This window comes from Drosophila santomea, chromosome 2L, assembly GCF_016746245.2.
Source record: "Drosophila santomea strain STO CAGO 1482 chromosome 2L, Prin_Dsan_1.1, whole genome shotgun sequence".
In the NCBI taxonomy this organism is placed as follows: domain Eukaryota; kingdom Metazoa; phylum Arthropoda; class Insecta; order Diptera; family Drosophilidae; genus Drosophila; species Drosophila santomea.
In genome coordinates, this window is record NC_053016.2 from 14,775,774 (window position 1) to 14,796,749 (window position 20,976).

General features: G+C 43.3%; 1 protein-coding gene and 1 non-coding gene across 2 annotated transcripts; both read left to right on the top strand.

Annotated features, from left to right (window-relative positions):
• The first annotated feature begins 12,043 nt into the window (after positions 1-12,043).
• LOC120457605 (zinc finger protein Noc) lies at positions 12,044-15,194 on the top strand. The gene is made up of 2 exons (XM_039645116.2): positions 12,044-12,528; positions 12,802-15,194. Exons 1-2 carry the CDS (start codon positions 12,439-12,441, stop codon positions 14,323-14,325), a joined length of 1,614 nt encoding a protein of 537 aa, XP_039501050.1. The 5' UTR covers positions 12,044-12,438; the 3' UTR covers positions 14,326-15,194.
• Positions 15,195-17,099: 1,905 nt separating this feature from the next.
• Trnap-agg lies at positions 17,100-17,171 on the top strand. The gene has a single exon. It is a non-coding gene; the product is annotated as a tRNA-Pro (tRNA).
• Positions 17,172-20,976: the final 3,805 nt, after the last annotated feature.

Genomic DNA, 20,976 nt, shown 5'->3' on the forward strand with positions numbered 1-20,976 from the left:
AACACCGACAGGACTCTTCTGACAGCCCTGAGACAGCGGGGACTAAGCTTCTGCTAATGTCAACGGCAAACAGTTCAAATTGTGCAAAATATGTCCACGAACGATGAAAGTGGGTACATCAGATGTTGTAGTAAGCAGCCGCATAGCGATAAGAAATAATGACAAAAATTATGCATTATGACACAAAATAGTAGAATGCATTGATTTAACTCAGTTCTGATACCGAAATAAACTCATAGACAAGCACTAATATTTTGAGCAAAATCGGTAAACGAATTCTGAAAATCTTGAATAAAATTTAAGAGTTTGAAAAATTAAAACGTCTGTCCTTCTCGTTTTACAAACCTTATAAGGCTGCAGTGCATCCAGCTTCTGTAGGGCATTTGAAGATATAAAATTGCATTTCCAGTGACCGGGACGAGGGGACGAGGGGACGAGGGGGGGATGCGAACAAAAGGGCTGGAAAACAAAAGCCAAACAATAAGCAACAGTGACAGTGGCAGTGGCACTGCTGTCTCCTGCTCCACGTTCGCTTCTGAAGCTGACAGTTGTCAACTGCTGTTGGCTGCCGCCTTTTTCGTTGCTCGCCTGTCATCCTCCGACCCTCTGCTGTTTTTGAGATTTTTCTTATTGCTATCTTGTACTTTTGTACATATTTTTTCGGGACTGTGGTAATGGGTGTGCACCGCTCCAGTTATGACGTTCTTCATCAGTAGGGAGCTCAGCTCACCTACGTTGTGGAAGCGCCCGGTAAATCAAGTTCTAGTCCTCACTTACCTGGAATAAACTGGCAGCATTGTTGTCTTCGGCTGCGATCATAAATTTCCTTTTAACCAGTTTGGAAGTGGGGGAAAAATATCATAAAATACGAAATGAAGTACGCTCGACATGCCTCGGACGCTGTAGAATTTATGTGACAATTTTGTCCAGAATAAATGACTGCAGACTGGCCAGAGAAGGATGCCCCATATGTGCGCGAGTATGTGCGCATTCAGGTTTGCGGCAGGGTATCACGCGGGTCTATTAATTAGTTAAGGAATCTCAAATCTAAGGAGGCGCATATAAGTTATCTGTATAAATTATACAACAAGTTAAATGGCTATTAGAGCTGCCACTTAAAGCGACCTGCTTTACACGTAGTAAGTGTTGAAGAATATATAGACAACAGCTCTCCACAATGAAAATTAATAATAAACTGTATTTTCCTTTTCAGGGTACCTCAAATTCCAATTCCATTTCATTCAACTGCACTCTCCAACTTTCCCTGTGTCGTAGAAATTAGTTGGGCTAAAAGGCACGCACACCGAGGAGGAAACCAGCCGGAGGAAGGAAGAGGGATGCAAGTCCTGGCCAGCGTTTGGCTCCGGCGATTGCCATTCCACAGTGCCCACAAAATGGGTGCCCACTAAAAACTAAGCCACTGGCCATCGGACGGAAAAAGTGGGTCTGGTGTCCATGGGGGATGTGGAGATTGCGGCTGAAGGATGCCAGGGATGCCGGGAATGGTGGGGAGGGTTCGCCACTTCAGCGCTTGGTCTGGGATCGCTTTTGTCTGTTGTCGGTCATGTTGCATAAATCTCATTTTGGGCTTTATTTACTCACAAAATGTTCACGTTTCGAGCTGGACCGCCTCTCCACTTCCACTTCCACTTCCACTTCCACTTCCTGAGCAGCTCGTTCGCCCTCTCTGTCCAGCAAATAAATTCATTTAGTGGCATTTAGTGGCCCCTTTCACCTTATTGTCCGTGGGCCATGGCCATGCCATCTCACCCCCAGGAAAAACCAGGGTCCAGGTTCCAGGTTCCAGGATATTGCCAGTGTCCCATGTGTATGTGCTGTACTATGTGTACGAGTATGTGTGCATTTTATGGCAGTGTCTGCGTTTTTGCGGCCAAACATGAAGTGAAAATTATACACACACATATGGCAAATGTAGCGCAATTGTTTTGCCCATCCCGCCCCCCTTTCACTCGACCCTTGCTGTGGCTGCTGGATTTGGCTTTAGTCGGCAGTTAATTTTCATATTTTCCAGCCGCACTCACATACCAGAACCCAACCCACCCACTGCCGCCACTGTGCGGACATTTCGTCGTAAATAAATTTAACAATTTATTTAGATTGCAATGACAGGCGGATGCTATTAAAAGCGAAATTTATGAGGTCCTTTGGCGCTGTTCTGAGGGGAGGAAGATGGAAACGGAAGATGCACAAATGAACTTTATGATATTGCAATTTGCAACAGAGCAGTCAGTCCCACGAGAACTTAGTGGAATGATTTAGGAAAACCAAACAACCTGGATCAAGTTTACTTCAAAATATCAATTTAATTTCTATTTTTTAGACGTAACTTTAGGTTGAATAGAGCAGATACAGATACAGACATTGGCAGCCATTTTAGAATGCCACACCGCTCTTTTCAGAGAACAGGAAATACATTTTCCATAAATCAAAAGTATGCTGACAGCTGGCGATTAAAATTCTTCAGTTGGGACAGTAAAAATCAAACCACTTGACCCAACGATGTCATCAATTAGAAATTTGAGCTCTCATCCTGACAGACTTTTTTTTAAGTATAGCACTTGACAATGTAAGGTCACCAAAATATACACACGAATTTGTTTTACTTTCCATTCCCAGCCACATGTTGGACTGAATAACTTGAAGTGCAGAAAGCAGAACATTTTTATGAATATATTTCGGGTTTAATAATTTATTGGCAGCGTTTAACTAACCGCAAAAGTGAAAACCAAATGAAGTTGGAAAAGGGTTAAACTATGCTCTGGGAAGTGGACTTTTGCCATCTTTGACAAGCTGGTGGAGGGCAAGCGTGCGTTAAACAAACTTCCTGCATAATCCCAAGCCCATGAATCTTGTCAACCACCACCCCCTTTTCATGTTCAGTCGAATAGAGGAAGTTAACCCCCGTTCGGTTTTGGATATGCCTTTGTTTGCCTGAAATTGACTGATTACCCACAAAATTACCAACATTTATTTGGCCGTAATTTGAGACATTAATAAAAGTTCTGCTCCTTTTCTGTTTGTTCTCGCCTTGGGTTCTTCGGTGTTGTTGCGTTAGTTTGCCGGATGTTACCCCTTTTCATACCGGCATCTGACAGTTGGCTTCTAATATTTCAAAATTTGTAACATTTGTTACACTCAAATGACATCAGCTAATTAGCTCGAGACAGCAACGCATTTGTTGATGTTAATTTGGTTTTATGGCCTCCATGGGAGATCGAGTTCAGGTTCTGTGGGAATCGCGGCACCCAAAAAGTTAGGATGGAAAACAGTATTCAAATGTTTTGTTGGAAAAATAAAAGTTTTTACCACACAATCTGAGTGAAAAGAGCTTTGTAGAATCAGAATGAAATTTCAACTACAGTGCAGTGCAGGCGAAGTGCAAAATGGAGTATTTAAGAATAGCACCATGAAATATTTAAATTCTTCACTTCCCCTTAAAATATCATAAATGGCACTTGATGGCATCACATAACTTTCTCCGGGCTTCCAGGCAATTGGCTGTAGTGCGTTGTTTATGACCCCTCTGAGCCCAAGTGTTGACGGAAGTTGTGAGAACCGTTCAATTTTCTTGGGGTCCTCATTGTTAGAAATTCGGGGAACTAATTGAGCGTGTCTCATGAGGTCTCGGCACTTGAAACAAACGCAGACGAGCGACCGGCATCACAGCCAACAGGCTACAGACTACAGACTACAACTACCGAGAACTCAATTTACTTTTTCATTAGGGCGAGCGAGGATGGCTGCCGCTGCCAAGGATTGAGGAGCCCGAGGTGGAGGGCACTTGAGTGCAGCTCCAATTATGGGGCGAAACTGACGTCAGCCCGCGGCTCGACTCAACTCGACTCGACTCGAATCAACTGAACTCATAATGAAAACATTTAACCTGTCGTCGTCAGTGATTCAACATGAAAATCATTCCGCATCCAGGCCCGGGGATTTGGTTTTCCTCTGTCTATCCACTTTTTCAATTATTCGAGAGCGATGCGATGCGATGAGATGCCCAACGCCACGGCTGCGGATCCTTTCGAGGAATCGGAGGCAAGCTGGAAAAAGCGAAGGGAGAAAAAAGCGAAGCACTTGAGTGGGAATTGACAGAGAGGCAGGTTTCAAGTTGAGTGCATAATACACCTTTTTCTTCTGCACGGGCTCCTTGTTGTCATTAATGAGACGTCTTCTTCAGGCCCAGCGCCGATTCTGGTCCGATTCTGGTCCGGATCGGGGGTTCCTTTGGTCCGGGTGCGCAGTCATTTCCACTCCAGGTTGTCAAAGACTATGGACAAGACCCCTCGTCATCTTTTGTGGCAGGCAGGCCAGCCGCGTGGTCGCGGTACCTGGCCCTCTCACCGCACCCTCTAAGAACCCCACACCCTTTTCTCGCAGTGTGCATGTGTGTTTTGGACATTTCGGGCATTACGTCGCGCCTACTTTTTCCGCCTTGCGCACTCGGTTAAATGAGCGTCGTCCGCGTCTAGTCTTTGATCTTACGCTTCGCTTCTAATTTGATTATGAACGCACTCTATCGCACGAGGAAGTAGTCCGTCCTGTTCTCGGGCTCACAGTCGAGCACTCCTGGTCCTTTGATACCCTCTATTGGGGGTAGCTTTGTGAACCAACTAGAACGAAATATTAGGTAAACTAAATAGTGGAAACAGAAAGAATACAGAAGAATAATGAAAAGCGTAATATTTTAAATACACATATTTTAGGAATTACATTGAGGCTTGATATGGATATATGTATCTGCATTTGTAGCTTCAGCTTAAATGAAAAAGGTGATTTTAAAACAGTAGAAATTACGAAATATACCCTTTAAATTCAAATTCAAATTCAATTCAAATATAATATTTCATGTCCTATATGGCTGTCCATTATCATTAGAAATAAAAGCATGCACTGCTGATGGGTAACTAAGAGTGCCGATGGCTATCTGCGGATTCCACCTTGCCGCCATTCCAAACGTCTTCATTTTCAGCTCGAATGCTCTGCGGCTGAGGTTGGGGATGGGGCAGCACTTTCATTCCACTCACCAACTTGCAAACACACTCCAAGTCCATTCCGCTTCCACTGATGTTGATGCTGATGCTGATGTTGATGCTGATGAGTGTGCGCCGCGGCTTACTCAATGACGCGTTGAAAGTGCCATAAAAAAGGACATGAAGACGTCGCCGGGTCTCGGAGGCAGATGGTGGGGGAAGTCGGGTGTGGGGTTAGGTGCTGACAGCATTTTAAATGAAATGAAAACGAGATGCTTTCACTTTGGCCCACAAGCAAATGTCTCACTTGGGTAGCTTCCCCCTGGTCGCTTCTGTTCGCATAGATTGCCAAAGTAAGCAGAAGTAATGCCGAGCAGCCGAGAATGAGTATCTGTATTCGGGACGGGGTGAAAATCCTTTCGGTACAAAAAAGGGTTTTGCTCAAAAGACGATTACATTCAAATCAATGGGCACGGTAAATATATTTTGAGTGTGGGGCGCCAATTAAAAGTAAGTTGTATGTTCACTTTAGGCGGTTAAGAGGGTATATTTAAAAAAACCATAATCTAGCATTGTAAAAAATCAATTCTATCCCATAAACTTCATGTTTAAAGACGAAAGATATATCGATTTTAAAACTTCCTTAAAAGAGCCGCCAGATTGCAAAGACAATAAAGAGTGCTACTTTCGAGTTTATGCATCCACGTGACGATACGCAGGTCCATCAATAAAGTAGCACTGAAATCGGAGAGATGCGAGCGAAATGCGAATGAGTAGTCAGCTCAAAGGAAGCGACGACTGAGAGGCAATAACAAATAACAGGTCCAACAAAATGCCCGACAGTCGTAAAGGACCCTTGTACGAGTAAGAACAAACACGCCATGCATAGCTGATGAATCCTCCGAACGTGAAGAGTTATGCGGGAAAAGTGAGGCAAAACCCTTGCGCAATAAAAACTAAATTATATCCTTTTGCGGCTCAAGTGGCGGCGGAAAAAGAACAAAACGCTGCACCAGCAACATGTTGGCCAGACGTGAAGTCACAGCCCGACCACAAAGATCCATCCGAAGCACAGAGATATACAATATATGTATATGCATGTAGAAATGTAAAAACCACCGACAGACGTTGTCGACCCACACACTATTTAATTTAGTACAAAATTATTATGCGCTACATTAGCACTCGTCTCGGCTTGCCTGGGTTTCCCTCCGGGCTTGGGTTTTTATCGGCTCTGGGCTTTGGGCATGGGTCTCTTCTTGAGTTTGGAGCGTGAGGTGCCTCAAATGAGGTGTGAATTTCGCTGTCAGCCCGTCATTCTCAGCGGAGCGAACAGAACACACAAAAGTGCCGCCTTTGGTGGTTCTTGTGCGTCGATTCTGAATTTATGTAAATACAGTCGCTTTGAAATCGAGCGTATGTAGCGTTGAGCATCGCAATTATTTTAATACCCTCAGCATTCAAATAAGTCGCAATAGTCTGTGGAAGCCTCTTCTATTGGAAGCAATAAAAATCATATGAGCAAGTATCGTAGCTTGTTAAACACTCAAAACCTTATTCATATTAATCATATTTTTCCCCTTTTTCTGTACCTTGGCTCATACAGATCTATTATAAATCAATGCATCATAAGCCATGCTCTTTGTGTTACTTACGGGTTCTCTAAAAATATTCACAACGCTTGCCATTCCATATATCATAATCGAACAGAACGAACAGAGGAAAACATTTGCACAGGCACCCAGCACCCAGTACCCAGTACCCAGCGAGCATCAGCAGAACAACAAACAAAATATTTATGGCCAAACATAAAAATCTTTATGACCTTCCCGATTCAATCAGAGCAGAGCTGGAGCACAACAACAGAGCCAGGTCCCAATGCGACTACGGCTACAGCGACTGGCGCTTCCTGGCGAGCACAGGATATAGCCATCCATAAGGTGTTTCCCCTGGCCAACTCGTCCTGCCGTCTTGCCGTCCTGCCGCCTTCCCGCCCATGTGTGCTCGCCTTGATAAAGAGAACGTAAATTATGGCCCTATATATCATGGGAAATCTATCGACAACGCTGAATTTTTATGGTCTCCGAAGGAACGGCGCAGTTTAACGAGCCGGCGAGAGTCTGGCCATGTTTATTGATTTACTCGCTAATTTTTCAGCTCCGGCAAAGACGGCCGAGGAGTGCGGTCAATCAAGGACATCCGAGGACTTGCCCAGGCTGAGTTAAGGACGATCGCGGCAGGCAGGCCATTGTCCTTGATTTATGGTTCGTCATTCATTGCCAGCCACCAAAGTTGACACTTCTGCGTATATCCCGCAGCCTGTCCTGCCATTGTCATCCAGTCACTCCCCTCGATGTCGTCGTCCTGCGTCCTGCGTCCTTCGACGTCCCCTCCCTCCCGTTGCGTGCATCCTGACATTTTGACAAATAATTTTATTGATGCTCCGTTCCTCGCCGTCTGTGTTTGGTTTTTAATTGTCGCTCAGCTGCGCTGGACGCACGTGATAATTGCTCATTTTATGACGCATTTATCAAAGTGCGTTCCGAGCTCGGCCTGCGTCTCGTCCTTGGCATTGGCATTGGAATTGGAATTGGCATTGGCATCGGCATTCGGAGTGTCCTTTGTTCGTGGTGATTTTCTGCATCAAGCTGCGTCTGACAGTTGGACCAGCGTACTCCTCCTGTTCTTCTGCCTTCCTATCGATTCCTCCGCAGATGCGACAGTCACGCGTCATTTATTTGGCCGTGACAATTCCACTCCGGATTGCCATTTTCCTTTGCGGGAATTAGAGACCTGCCTGCAGTTTGATTTGGAAAAATGGTCCGAACTCACCGATTCATGCCAAGTGAATTCAATTCTGTACCTAGCAGATGGTGCTACGAGTAAAACTGTGGAACTACATGGATGTTTCCTAAAATATTATTGTATAAGTTCTTAAATTGAAGACTATTTGTGTATAGTGCTTTTTACATTAGAACTTACTTTCTCTATCTGTAAACCCCTTGAAATCTATATTGCCTGCGATTCAGTACAGCTCATTATTTCGTTCTCATAAACGAAAAGTTCGTGATTTATTTCCTAGCTTAAACCTTTATCAATAACCGCCGTATATCAACAGGAATCTCCGCCCCTGGACCCAAATCCGTCAGATCGGATGTTGTAGGCAATTAATACTTAATACCCGAAATGGCAATAAAAATCGATGCCATCAATTTATCATTTTAGAATCCTGCACGTGTCAACTCGTAGGTATTTCCACTTTTTTCTTTTTTTTTGTGTGTGTGTGTCCATTGTTCGAATCTTTTTAGAGGGGAGCATTGGCAACGATTAATTTGCAGTATTAATCCAGCAAGCGATGCCACACACAGGGGGTGTTGCAAACACAACCCGCAGTTGGCAAAAAGAATCCCCTTTTTTGGTGCATTACCGTAAAATTTCAATGTCACCATTATTCTTCTTCCTTTTTGGGCAACTATTACGAGATAAATCGCTGTCGATAAATTATCGACAGGCAGCAGGCGGAGCTCGGACTTCAGCTGGGTTTCGGATTCAGCTCGATTCGCAGCGGGACACGCTCTGCATCCGCTTCCCCTTCACAGAGTCCGGGATACATTTTTTACGGGTCCGTCGCTCTGTGTGCCTGCTTAGTTCGCTTTCATACGCTTCTATTGAATTTATTGCAGTTTGTTTTTCAATTTTTTAAATGCCACTTTCGCCCTTCCGCGTTGCGAAGTGAGTTATTGTCTAGCTGCACGGCACGTAGACGCATTCAAATCGGAAGTAATTATGGTGAAACATAAGCCATATGAGGGAAAATAGCTGAATGGCTTATCGAGCGTAAAAAATTTGGGAAATCATTTATGAATAAGCCTGATATTTGTATTAAGTAAACTAAAAAGCAAATAGAATGAAAGCAAAGTCAAAGACCTTTGAACTACCGCAAATTTAGGTAAATAGCGCCGAGATGAAGCAGAAATCTTCAGAGTAATTAAGTTTGTGGCATTAAATTTCATATATTCCCATCCCAATCAGGGAGAAATATGTCTTCCAAGATAGCTTTTTTAAGACTGGGCGAATGGATATGCAGCAGGCAAAATAAAGCAATTATCGTGGGTCGGTTGGGGGTTCTGCTTTGTGCGTAAGTCAACTGAAAATCCGCAGACAGTTAAACGACTTTCCCTCACCAGTGGGGAACCACTTCACGGATATATATACCTTCATATTGCCGGAGATAATGTCAAATTTATTGCATTATTCTTCGCTCCTTTTTGCCCGCCAGTTGCTCTGCATGCGTGCCACCCACTCTGGCCGCAGGCAAACCACCCATCCACCCAACACCCAACACACTCCACCCACCACCCACTGGTGTGCATAAATCAAAAGGTAAATGGCTGCATTTTTATGACTGCGCCGCCATCGTCGTCGTTCATCGTCGTTCGCCTTTTGCGCTGCTTCGCTTTTATCACACAAACATTTCTGTGATAATAAATGCCATAAAAATGAAGAAATATGTGGTTAATTTTATGTGCTGCCTCTGCCGTTCCGCCGTTTGTTGTTCTTGTTCTTGTTGCTGTTCTTGTTGTTGTGGCATCCAGTATACTTCCTTTTTATTTTCCTCATATAAATGTTTTCGCGGCTACAAATTTCTCCCACTACATTTGGATATCTCTCGGCGCTTTCCTTTACGACTTCGGCGAAGATATCGAGAGTATTCGAATTCGGAACTTCTCATTATAGACATGTATCGTAATAAAAACCTAGCATTCTGAGTTTCAAAGGTCTCTGTTGTTAGTTTACAAACTATTTCATTAGAAGCATAAATTTTTTTTATTTTTGATCTTCAGCCCATCGTTAAGCTGCTAAATTAACTTATTTATATAACTTAATATAATTTAAAGACATGTTTTTTTTTGATAGCATCAAGACCTCCGCTGGCATAAAATAAAGTTATCAACGCTGAAATGCTGCAGGGTGAGCATTAGTCTGAAAGCAAATCGCTTTAGTCACGGTATCAAGGTGTTCCGCACTTCCGCTTGGCAATTTCTTCGGCTTCGTGTAATTTATAATATTTTTGTATTATTTATATGACACCCCCGACCACCGACCACCGGCTTGCACTTACCTTCGGCCCGCTCCCGCAATTCGCTAGTAAATAATTCACATACAGGAGCAGCGAATTTATGACGCTGACAAAGTGGCCATAAAAAATAACAAATAATAAGGGAAAATGCTGTGGAACGTGTGCGTAAACTCTCCAACTCTCTACCAGTATATATGTATACATACATGTGTATATGCATATATTCATATATACACATTATTTTGGCAACACTTTTTTCGCTTTGTTGCACGCAAAACCGCAAATTATGTATAAGCCGTATCGTAAAGTATCGCAGCACGCTCTTTACTAATAAATCCATCATTTCGCCGAAGGCTGAGCGTTTTTCCTCTACCTGTTTTACCCTCGAAGGTATTTTGCTGCCGGGTTTCGGCTTAGGAAATCCCACCGAAAAACATTTAAACACTCTAAATCGGGATTAAAAGTGTCGCTTCTGGGTTTTCGGCTTATAGCCCATATTTACACAGATTTTAATTTACTTGCCAGGGGCTTTGAAGGGTTCTTAAAACTCAGCCTGGTGATTAGGTAACATCTCTCAGCGGTCAGATATTCAAAAATCCCCATTGGGACTTGAGCTAAACATCTTGATGCATAGTTTAGTGGTAAAACCACCAGATTTGGTTCGGATTTCATAGGTATTTTAATATCGATTAGGTAAAGAGGGCAGAAAGATCGGAATCAAAATAATCTTAGTGATTAGGCGAATAATACTTTCGTACTACTTTAATAATAATACATATGTATTATGTTTAATTAAGGCCTGCCTAATATTAGAACCTAATAATTAAATTATAACTCAGCCTCGTTTTGCAATTAAAGACGCATTAATTATCTAAAAACCAAGCAACGCGAGTAACGAATTAACTATTAACGAAGGTTCGTGCGGATCGCAAATAAATAAGCTAGGCAAGTGCTAACTGGAAAATTCAATCCAATTGCAGAGCGATTAAAAATGCAGCGGAGTTAACTAAACCATTAAACTATTACCAACTCTCTGAGTGCAACATGCCACAACACACATTCGCTTGTTTGATATGTGCAGATTAATTACACACACGCACACACACACACCAAGGAAGGAGGAAAAATTGCTTGGAAAAACTTTTCGACGCGACAACAAAACAACGATTTCCACTTAAACAGCAAAACAGGAGCCACAGAAAAAAAGAGGGAAAACCAACCGCAGAAGTTAATCGAAAAACGCTAAACAAAGGCCACAACAACAGCTGTGCGAGTGAGTGGGTCAGAGGGAGAAGGGTGCTGAGCGAGAGCGGGAGAGCGACAAACAAATTAATTTTTATATGACATTAAAACGAGCGAAGCGAGGCGATGGAAATGGAAATGGTTGAAGAGTGTGTTTAAGTGTTGAGTGGTTTGCTTTTCCGAGCAACAAATCTCGGTGCCAAGACAATGAGGCCTCTGCCGCGCCGCTGCTGCCGCCGCCGCCGACGCCACGCTGCTGCTGCTGACAGCCCCATCAAGAAAAAGTTCCCCCAGAGAGACAAAGAGAGGGAGAGTGAGCGTGACATATGTGCCAAGATAAAATTAATGTGCCCCCCAAAGCAGCAACAACAACGAAACTCAGTGCCACTGAGCGGCGCTCTCAGCGCTCAACTGTTGCTCTCTCGACGAGTGTTGCCGTGGTGCAGCCATATGATAATGATTATGCATCTCGCCAAGTCAGAGAGCGAGAGAGCGAAAACCTGTCTTGGCTTCCATTGCAAGGCGCATGCGATTGTGATTGGGCAAAAAGTACGCCATATTTGAAAATTACGCACAGTGCATCTCGCTCGCACACAGCAGGCGGCGCTCCTCTAACGCAGGCAGCAAGCCAAAGTGTGCAGCGCTGCTCGCCAGAGAGAGCTCTCTCGCGTGAGAACGAACGCTTCGCTGCGAGGGCAGTTACACTCGCGGCGGCAGTCGTAGAATTCAATTCGAGTTTAGACTTCGCAGCGTTCAGACGTGTTCGGAAAACCTGAAAACTGAAAACCATTCGAGTGGCAAGACACATAGCCAACAATAATAAGAAACCCCAGTCAACTGTGGTCACCGATCGAGAGTGTTTCGTTTCGAGTGAAAAAGTGAAAACAGAGCCAAAACACAAATCGCTTGGCCAGCAAATTGAAAAAGTGCTACACAGACCAGAGATAAATTCTCTGCTCAAAACTACCAGTGTTAAATCGCCGATTTTCTTTGGATTAACCAACGTTTGCCGACGCATTTCTGTGGATTAACCTCTTCGTCGCCGAAGCAAAGCTACGCATTTGTAGCCTTGTCTCGCATCTCACGTGGATTACCCTCGAGAAACCACACTAAGCAACTGAAATGGTTGTCTTGGAAGGAGGCGGCGGCGTTGTTACCATCGGTAACAACCAGTACCTTCAACCGGATTATCTGGCCCCATTGCCAACGACGGTTAGTATTGAGACTAGGTTCATTTTAGAAAGGCCGCAAATTATTAAATAAATCAATTCGGATAGTTCAGAAGGCTCAGTATAATCTAAAAAGAATTTATAAAGTTAAAATGTTGGAACAATACAGATTTTCCTCTGGATATAACTTAGAATCACTTATCTTCAAATTAAAATCAGTATCAACCAAAACTCTATGCTTACTATAAACTCATAAAAATATTAAAGCAACAAAAAACTTAATTCGAACTCTTCACTTTTATTTCATTCACAACAGATGGACGCCAAAAAGAGTCCCTTGGCTCTGCTCGCACAGACTTGCTCCCAAATTGGAGCGGATTCGTCGGCGGTGAAGCCCCTGCTGGCGATGGACAAGAACAAGACAAAGCCCGGAGCCTGCTCCTCGTCGTCGAACTCATCGAGTTCCTCGAGCAGTGCTGAGATCTCGGCAGCCAAGTCGCCCTCCGGCCAGGCCAAATCGCCCAAGTCGAGCACTCCAATCAGCTCCACGGCAACCAGCACAAGTTTGGGCAACACCAGCACCGGCGAGATCAAGCTGGCCTTCAAGCCCTACGAGACCAATGTGCTGAGCCACCAGAACCAGAACTCCTTCAAGAGCAGCTCCTCTCTGGAGGCGGAACCCACGCGTCCCAGCTCCAAGAACTCCTCGTCCGCCCAGGAGCGAGTGCCATCGCGCAGCAAATCCAATGCCACGCCCACAGATGGCGGCAAGGTGGAGATCTCCGCGCACGATTCCTCATCCAGCCGGAAGACTGTCTCCCCGTCGGGATCCTCGCAGCGCGGCGCCAGCCCCATTGTGCGCTCCGGCATGGAGGTGCTGAACAATGCCAACGGCACCGCCCAGCATCCCAAGGAGATGAGCAGCATGGCAGCGGCGGCAGCAGCAGCAGCAGCGGCTTACAAGGCCGCCGGACCCTATGGCCTCAATCCCCTGTCCGCCCTGTGCTGCCCGCCCGGAATGGAGCAGCACGCCAATCCCGCTTTCCGGCCACCCTTTGCCGGAGGATTCTCACACCACCACGCCGCCATGCTGGCGGTGGCCGCCAACGGAGTGTATCCAGGAGGAGCTCCCGGCGGCGGACCAGGCGGACAGCCCAATCCGTACATCAGCTACCAGCGCATCAAGACACCAGCTGGCGGAGAGGCCATAGTGCCCGTTTGCAAGGATCCGTACTGCCAGGGCTGTCCCTACTCGGCGCACACGCAACAAATGCTGATGGGCGCCCCCTGCCCCGCCGGTTGCACCCAGTGCGAGCACCAGAAATACGGCCTGGCCATGGCCAGTGCCGCCGGACTGCCACCAGCTCATCCGTACTCCCAGGCGGCGGCCGCGGCTGCGGCAAACGCGGCGGCAGCCCGCTCGGCACCCTACGTGTGCAGTTGGGTGGTGGGCGATGCCTACTGCGGCAAGCGGTTCCAGACCTCCGACGAGCTCTTCTCCCACCTGCGCACCCACACTGGCAACCTCTCCGATCCGGCGGCTGCTGCGGCGGCCTTGGCCCAATCTCAGGCCCAATCCCTGCTGGGAACCCTATTCCCGCCATCGGCCCTGCGGGCTGGCTATCCAACGCCACCACTGAGCCCCATGTCGGCGGCTGCGGCAGCGGCGAGGTATCATCCCTACGCCAAGCCACCACCAGGCGCCATGGCCGGAGGACCCTCGCCCTTCGGCGCCGCTGGAGCCTTCAATCCCGCCGCAGCGGCTGCGGCAGCTGCTCTGGGACCCTACTACTCGCCATACGCCATGTACGGCCAGCGGATGGGAGCGGCTCATCAGTGAAGTGACTTTCACAAAAGTTAGATACCAAAAAAAAAAGGGGATTACATTGAAGAGACAACCAGAGATATAGGATGAAACCGTTTCCAAACCCTGTTTGAGATAATTTCATAGAAAACAAAAAAGATTAAAACACAAAACGATTGCAAAGGCTGACACACATCTCTGGCTTTTGCGCTATTCTGTGATACTAAACTGTAGTTTAAAGAGCGCTAGTTACACTTAAGTTTCGCAAACAGAAAATAATCAACCACCTAAAGAGCAGTAGCAGACGCAAAAATAGCAGGATCACTCTTCTATCATCGTAAATGTCTACATTGTCTACATAGGTAAAAAGGAGTGCAGCCAACACGAAGTTTACTCACTTCCATTTGTTCTCAAAGTTCAACCAAAGTTTTTTAAGTCTTAGCCAGAACGCATTCTACAACTTCCAATTTTGTTAACGAAGAACCCATTGCTGAGATGTTCAAACATTGTTTTAGTTTAACTTCGCTTTAAGTTCTATTAACTATTATTACGATTACGATTACGATTATCTGCAAGCATACAAGAAACCAACAATTGAAATAATGTTCTTTAAGTCAACTTATATGTAAAGTAAGCGTAATGAATATTTGTAATACCAACCAGAGATAAAAAATGAAAAAAAAAAAATAATAATTACGAAAAATAAAAATGAATATTTCATATAATTATGTACTGTGTGTAAATTCTATAAATATAAAACTAGATTTGCTATTTACTCCTTGATGTACGCAAACCACAATACGATCTACACAAGAAGCCACGGGATATCAAACAAAAGTAACTTAATATACATACAACACATTCGTATAAAACTAAGAAATATACAAGAAAAAACCATTTTTAGAAGCATAATCCACAACTCTTTTCTTTCGAAACAACCTCTTTTACAGCTGGAAAACTTCTCTTTGGGCCATAATTTCGCTTCGGTTATCTGCGCTGTTTGGCTAGCTCACTTATGGGTCATAAATATTGCTTATAGTGCTCCGCTCGGTTTTCCATTATATTTACATGAGGATGAGTGGCAAATTGTGGAAACCATATCAAGGTCTAATTCGCTCCACTTTGTTGTTACTTAGAAATGTTTAAGGAGTTTATAATTCCGAGCACTGAACTGCTTCTAAGAAGTATTGCTGATGTGAAATGGAAACATCTAGAAAGGAAAGGAAGAACAAAATTCTTTAAAAATAGGTTATCCTTTTTAAATTTTTTGAATGGAATTGTTTTTAAAACTAAATATTCTGATGCATTCGGAATTTTGTTTCCATGAATTCTCGATCTTTTTAAATATGCACTCGAAGAGATCTGGTTTTCCCATCTCTCTCAACCCATTTGCAATTCAAATTAGTACTATTAATTTGCATTGCTTGTTGCATTTTAAGCGCACTCAATTTGTATGCAGCGATTCGAATTCAGCCCAAAAAATCAAATCAAAGGCAATTTCAATTTCATCAGGGGTGGGGGGAAATAACTTGATTGGGCAAGCCTTAATAAAACAGTCGCCGGCAAACAGCCATAAAACACCCAAGCTGAAAATTAAAAATCAATAAAAATCACATTTGTACCAACAATGTGTGTAAAAAAATCAATTGCCATTCAATGAGCGACTCAAACGCATATAGACGAGTATGTTGGTATATATAAAAATAAATTTGCTGACAATGCGACATGACGAACATTATTCACAGACAATATGCCTCAGAAATATCAAAATCTGAAACCAACCTGACTACTCAAAGTTAAGCAACAATCCGGCACAGCAACAATGAAAATCAATGGCGATATTTCGAGTGTATCTCATAAATAAATTAATTGTGACAATATTCAATTGATTTGATTTGAAATTATCGCATTCAGCTGTCAAGCGATCAACGACAACGTTTTCTCAATTGTTTCAATTTCCAGCGGATTCTTTCAATGTCTGTTCCCATTCCCCCTTCAACCCACTTGAATGTTGTTTCTGATTTGATTTTGATTCGCTGCGAACACAGCCGTTTGGCCCCAATACGAATGTGGGAATATGCTTTTCCGCAGGGTCGGGTCGAGAAGGGGGTAGACTTATCAATACTCAGCAATCAGTGTTGGCAAATGAAGTGGCGAAGTGCGAGTTCTTGTTTTTAGATTGCCCAGGGATTTGAATATGGTGGGGCATTTTGAGTTGGATACAATGGAAAAGTAGGCAGACCCCAATGGAATTGTGTATATCTATACGAAAACAGCTTGATAAAAGAGCAGGATATCAGATATCAAAATGAATAAACCATGTTAAGTTGCTTTTTATGATTGAATCGTATGAAACCGAGGAATATGCAAATAACATTTATTGATAAGCCTGTGTAGGCGTAATTTATGGCATATAATTTCGCCCTCCTTTTTCCCATTAACTGTGGATTATTAATCAAGTTTTGATTCCGTTAAAGCTGTTGTTGTTGCTGTCGTTCGTACCCAATTGAATTTATTTACATGCCACGCATTTCTTTGTTTTGACCTGCTGTCCATGTTAAACAATCTGTTTTGGATGTCAACACTCGTGCGGCGCCTCCGAACGGCAGCCATAAAAGCAAAATCAACTTGAAAGGCAGCAAAAGCAGCGGAACCCCAAGCCCAAAAACCAACTCAACAACAAACTCAGCAACTTTTTGTTAAAAATAGTAGGTCTCTGAATGGGGAGCAATCGCTCCAACTCTTTTGTCTTCTGTCCAAGAGATCTTGCGATGCACTGAAGTTGGCGGCTTGGAGCCCGCCGTTCAACTGGCTCGTTGGTCTAGGGGTATGATTTCCGCTTAGGGTGCGGGAGGTCCCGGGTTCAAATCCCGGACGAGCCCAAGTCAAATCACTTTTTTATTTCATTTTTTTTGTTTGATTAGTACATTTGCTTTTATTCGAGGTACTTGCAGAGACAAAGGGTATGCTAGATTCGTTGAAATACATGTACCATGAAGAATAAAGCCTTTCCGACTCTATAAAACGCACTACACCAGGTTTCGACAAATGTTTTGATTTTTGTATGTTATTTAATATTTAAAGGAAATTAAAAACGTACCGCGTATAGCGCATTCTTTGATTTTTGTTAGATTTTTGTTAGACTACAGAAAGTTAAAACATAAACATCATGAATAATCAATTCGGCATTGATTAATGTTCTTACAGTAACTTATTTTAACAAAAACAATTAGATAATCTAATAACGTAGTATAGGTCCTGTTATTCATAAAACTTTCCCAAAAAAAAAATTAAACGGAATAAAGTAAAATTTCCATCGATTTATTGCTGCATTTCGAGCCAACCAGTCGAGCTATAAGAAGTTGAGTCATAATTATTAATACTGTACAATAATGGGGCTGTTCAGAGCCATAAATATAAATATATATGTATATGGCAGAGCTTATACCATGGCAAAACCTTTATGGTATCTTGTGACTTTGAAACTCGCACCTGTCTAAATTTATGATCGGTGGTTGTGATTTCTTTCAAGAGGTTGTGTAAATTTTAAGTTTTAAGTTCGCTTGCAGTTTAAAAGTGCTAAATATTTAAATTAAACATTTTCCGTTAATTTTATAAATGCCCTCTTCTAGGGAATTGATCACCCCTCAAGTCAGTAAGAGTATTTGATGGTTGGTTTACGAAACCTATTGATTGAAATCTCCATTTGTTCCCTTTGTGATATTGGTTCATTATTTATTGGCACCTCAATATTGGCTGACAACTTGTGGGATGGTTATTGCTATAAAGTCGTAAAACCGATTTTATTGTCCGAGACGCATATATAGATGTTCCAGATTATGCGACATGAAAAGCAATTTTGATAGTTTATGATCAAAACAGAAACGTGGAATTAGACAAAAATCTTTAAAAATATATTGTCGACGTAGGAACTATTTTTATTTATTTATTAATCAAGTTTCAGAATAATCAGAATATTTGCAGCAATACTGCTAAAGCGGACCACCGCCCATAAATAATTTATAATAGCTGACTGAGATTGCAGGAGGATTATTTGTGGCCCTATACAATGTCGACAGCTGTTGGGTGCTGTGATTTTCCTTGGCAGATTGATATATTATTGCACTGGCAAGTTGACGTTTAAGATTCGGTGATTTATTCCGTGATTTATGAAGTGCCGTTTGAGATTAGCCAGAGATTAGCATTCGCGAACTTTGCCAATGTACAACTGATAATACCCTTTACCATTCATGGCCATTTATTCTTTGTGTTTTGCTTTTTGTAATAAATTCAATTCCGCGTTCAGATGTTTATTATATTTTTCGCCTGTGCAGATAGATACCAAGTAGCCAAAACTAGGGGACTTGTTGCCACATTCCAGGGCCAGCCAAGAGTCCGGAGAGTTGGAACAAGTTCTAATAGGTGGCGAGACCCACTCGCATAAGACCACTTGGCCATAAATTAAACGCAACAGCACAGCAGCTGACTGATGTCAGTGTTGTCGTCGCAGCTAATTAACAGTTTTGTTATAAATTACACCCAAAGCCATTACAATTTTTCGTATTCTCGGCTCAAGTTGCCGCTCCTTAGGGCGGCACACCCATTTGGGGCGTCAATCATGCGTAAAGTGACACAGATGTGACATCCAGCGGGGGCCCACTGTTGGTAAGTGACTAGCGGATACATTTGTATCTTTAAGTCTGTGTGCCCGATGTCAACTGTCAACTCCTTAATAATTTTCCGTAGTCTTATTTCTTATTTCTTACTTTTTTTCTGTGAAATTCACGCCCCCGCTGCGAGTCGGTCCAGGGTCCCTCCTCTTCGAATGTCCCATGCTGTGTTGTGACATTGTTGCTGCTGTTAGGCTGCTTTGTTTTAATATTTATGGCTTCCTCGTGTCATTTTCATAATGTTGCGTTTGACACTTTCCCTCTGGGCTCCACAAACAAAATCACACATACACATGCCCATCCCTTTCAGGTTCAGTATTATCTTACATTATATGGGCGGTTGGCTGTGATCGCCCATCTTGTTCATTTACCATCTCAGTCTTCTTTCCAGATTTTGTGTAAAATGTTTTTGAAAATGACATTTGTAGCTGACACGACGACAACTGTCAACGGGCACTCGGTGGGCATTTATTTCGGATTTGTTTTGGGCGTGGTAAACAAGATCTTGTAGTAAGGTGGCGGATTTGGAATGGTTTCGGTTGAGCCATTACTCTTGAAGCCTTGTGTTATTATCCTGTTAAAGGTTTAAAGCCCCATTTTATCAATTAAATATTTTCATTAATTTTTGTAGCGAACAAAAGCGTACCCACTTTGAGTTATGTACCCCCAACCCCTTTTATTTGAAGCCTATAAAGATACTACAAAGAACGCGTAGCCATAAATTACAGCCGGGAAACAGGGAATAAAATATGATATGGGAATGGACAAAAAATATACGTCCATTGGTATCTATAAACAAATATATGTAATGAAAAAATATATTAAATCTCGCTGAGAATTTATGGCCCTGCAAGGCCTTCCAACTGAAGCCGCGGCATAAATACTTCAGCTGTGATTATTACTGCACCCAGCGAGCCACCCAAAAGGAATACCAGAACCTGGCCAAAAAGCCAGCGGAAACAACTGGAAAGCGACAAAAAACGAAATACCTTGAGCCAAGCCGATTTCCCGATTTCACTGTGCCACACTTCAAAGGCCAACCGCCGGCACCGACACAATGAGTATGTGTTTTTCGGGGGAGCTTGGCGCTAATATTTTATTGATAGATATATCAGTGATATATGTGACACCGGTCAGTGGCGGCTTTGCTTACGTTAGATCTAGATTGTAAATTACCAGTGGCAAGAAAATGCCGACTGGCCGGAAGGGTTTGTTCACTTCGCAGCGTGGGCTGATTGGTAAAATCAGGTCACTGGCAGAAAGCCGTCAGCGGCAATCGCCATTCGCAGATAACTCATTTATCGGAAATGCTCGTTGACAAATCCGGTGATGAATTTCTACGATCTGTGTTTAATCGATGATACGTTAATTTTACTTCGTTTTCTTTGTACTTTAATATTAATTATTAATGTCAAGCTGTCAGCTTAAAGTTTGTGCGACGGGCAAAGTCTGCAGCCAAAGTCGACTAAGGAATGCCCTATAAAACAGTCTAGTCTTCTCAAAATGAATAGATACCGTGTAAGCATGGAATGTGTTCTACAAAATTATTCAGAAATATAAATGAGTGGGTATATATGTATGCCGCAACTCCATATACCCTATAAGCCTCTGAAATAAGCTTTACAGCGAAGCCTCGAAAGGGAATACATATTTCATGCAATGTCAAGATAAGCGATTGGCTTAAACCGCCTGTTAAGTGTGATATAGTCAGAGGCAGAGTCAGAAGTTGCTAAATATGGGCTTGACCTGCTGCTGTGGTGGTTGTGGCTGTTGTGGCTCTTGCTGCTGTCCGATGGCCACATTATTAAGCCAATTCAGCGGCAGCAGATAAATAAATAAAATTTGAAACATTGCCGCAACAATAAAAGGCGACAGTACACGATTTATTAAACGGAGTGGCTGCTGCTGCTGTTGCTGCTGGTTTCCCGGCTCCAAATGAAGAGGCAAAACACAACACCGTCAACGGCTACGGCAACAGCAGCAGCAAAAGCAACAAGAAAGCAAAAGCAACCGAAAA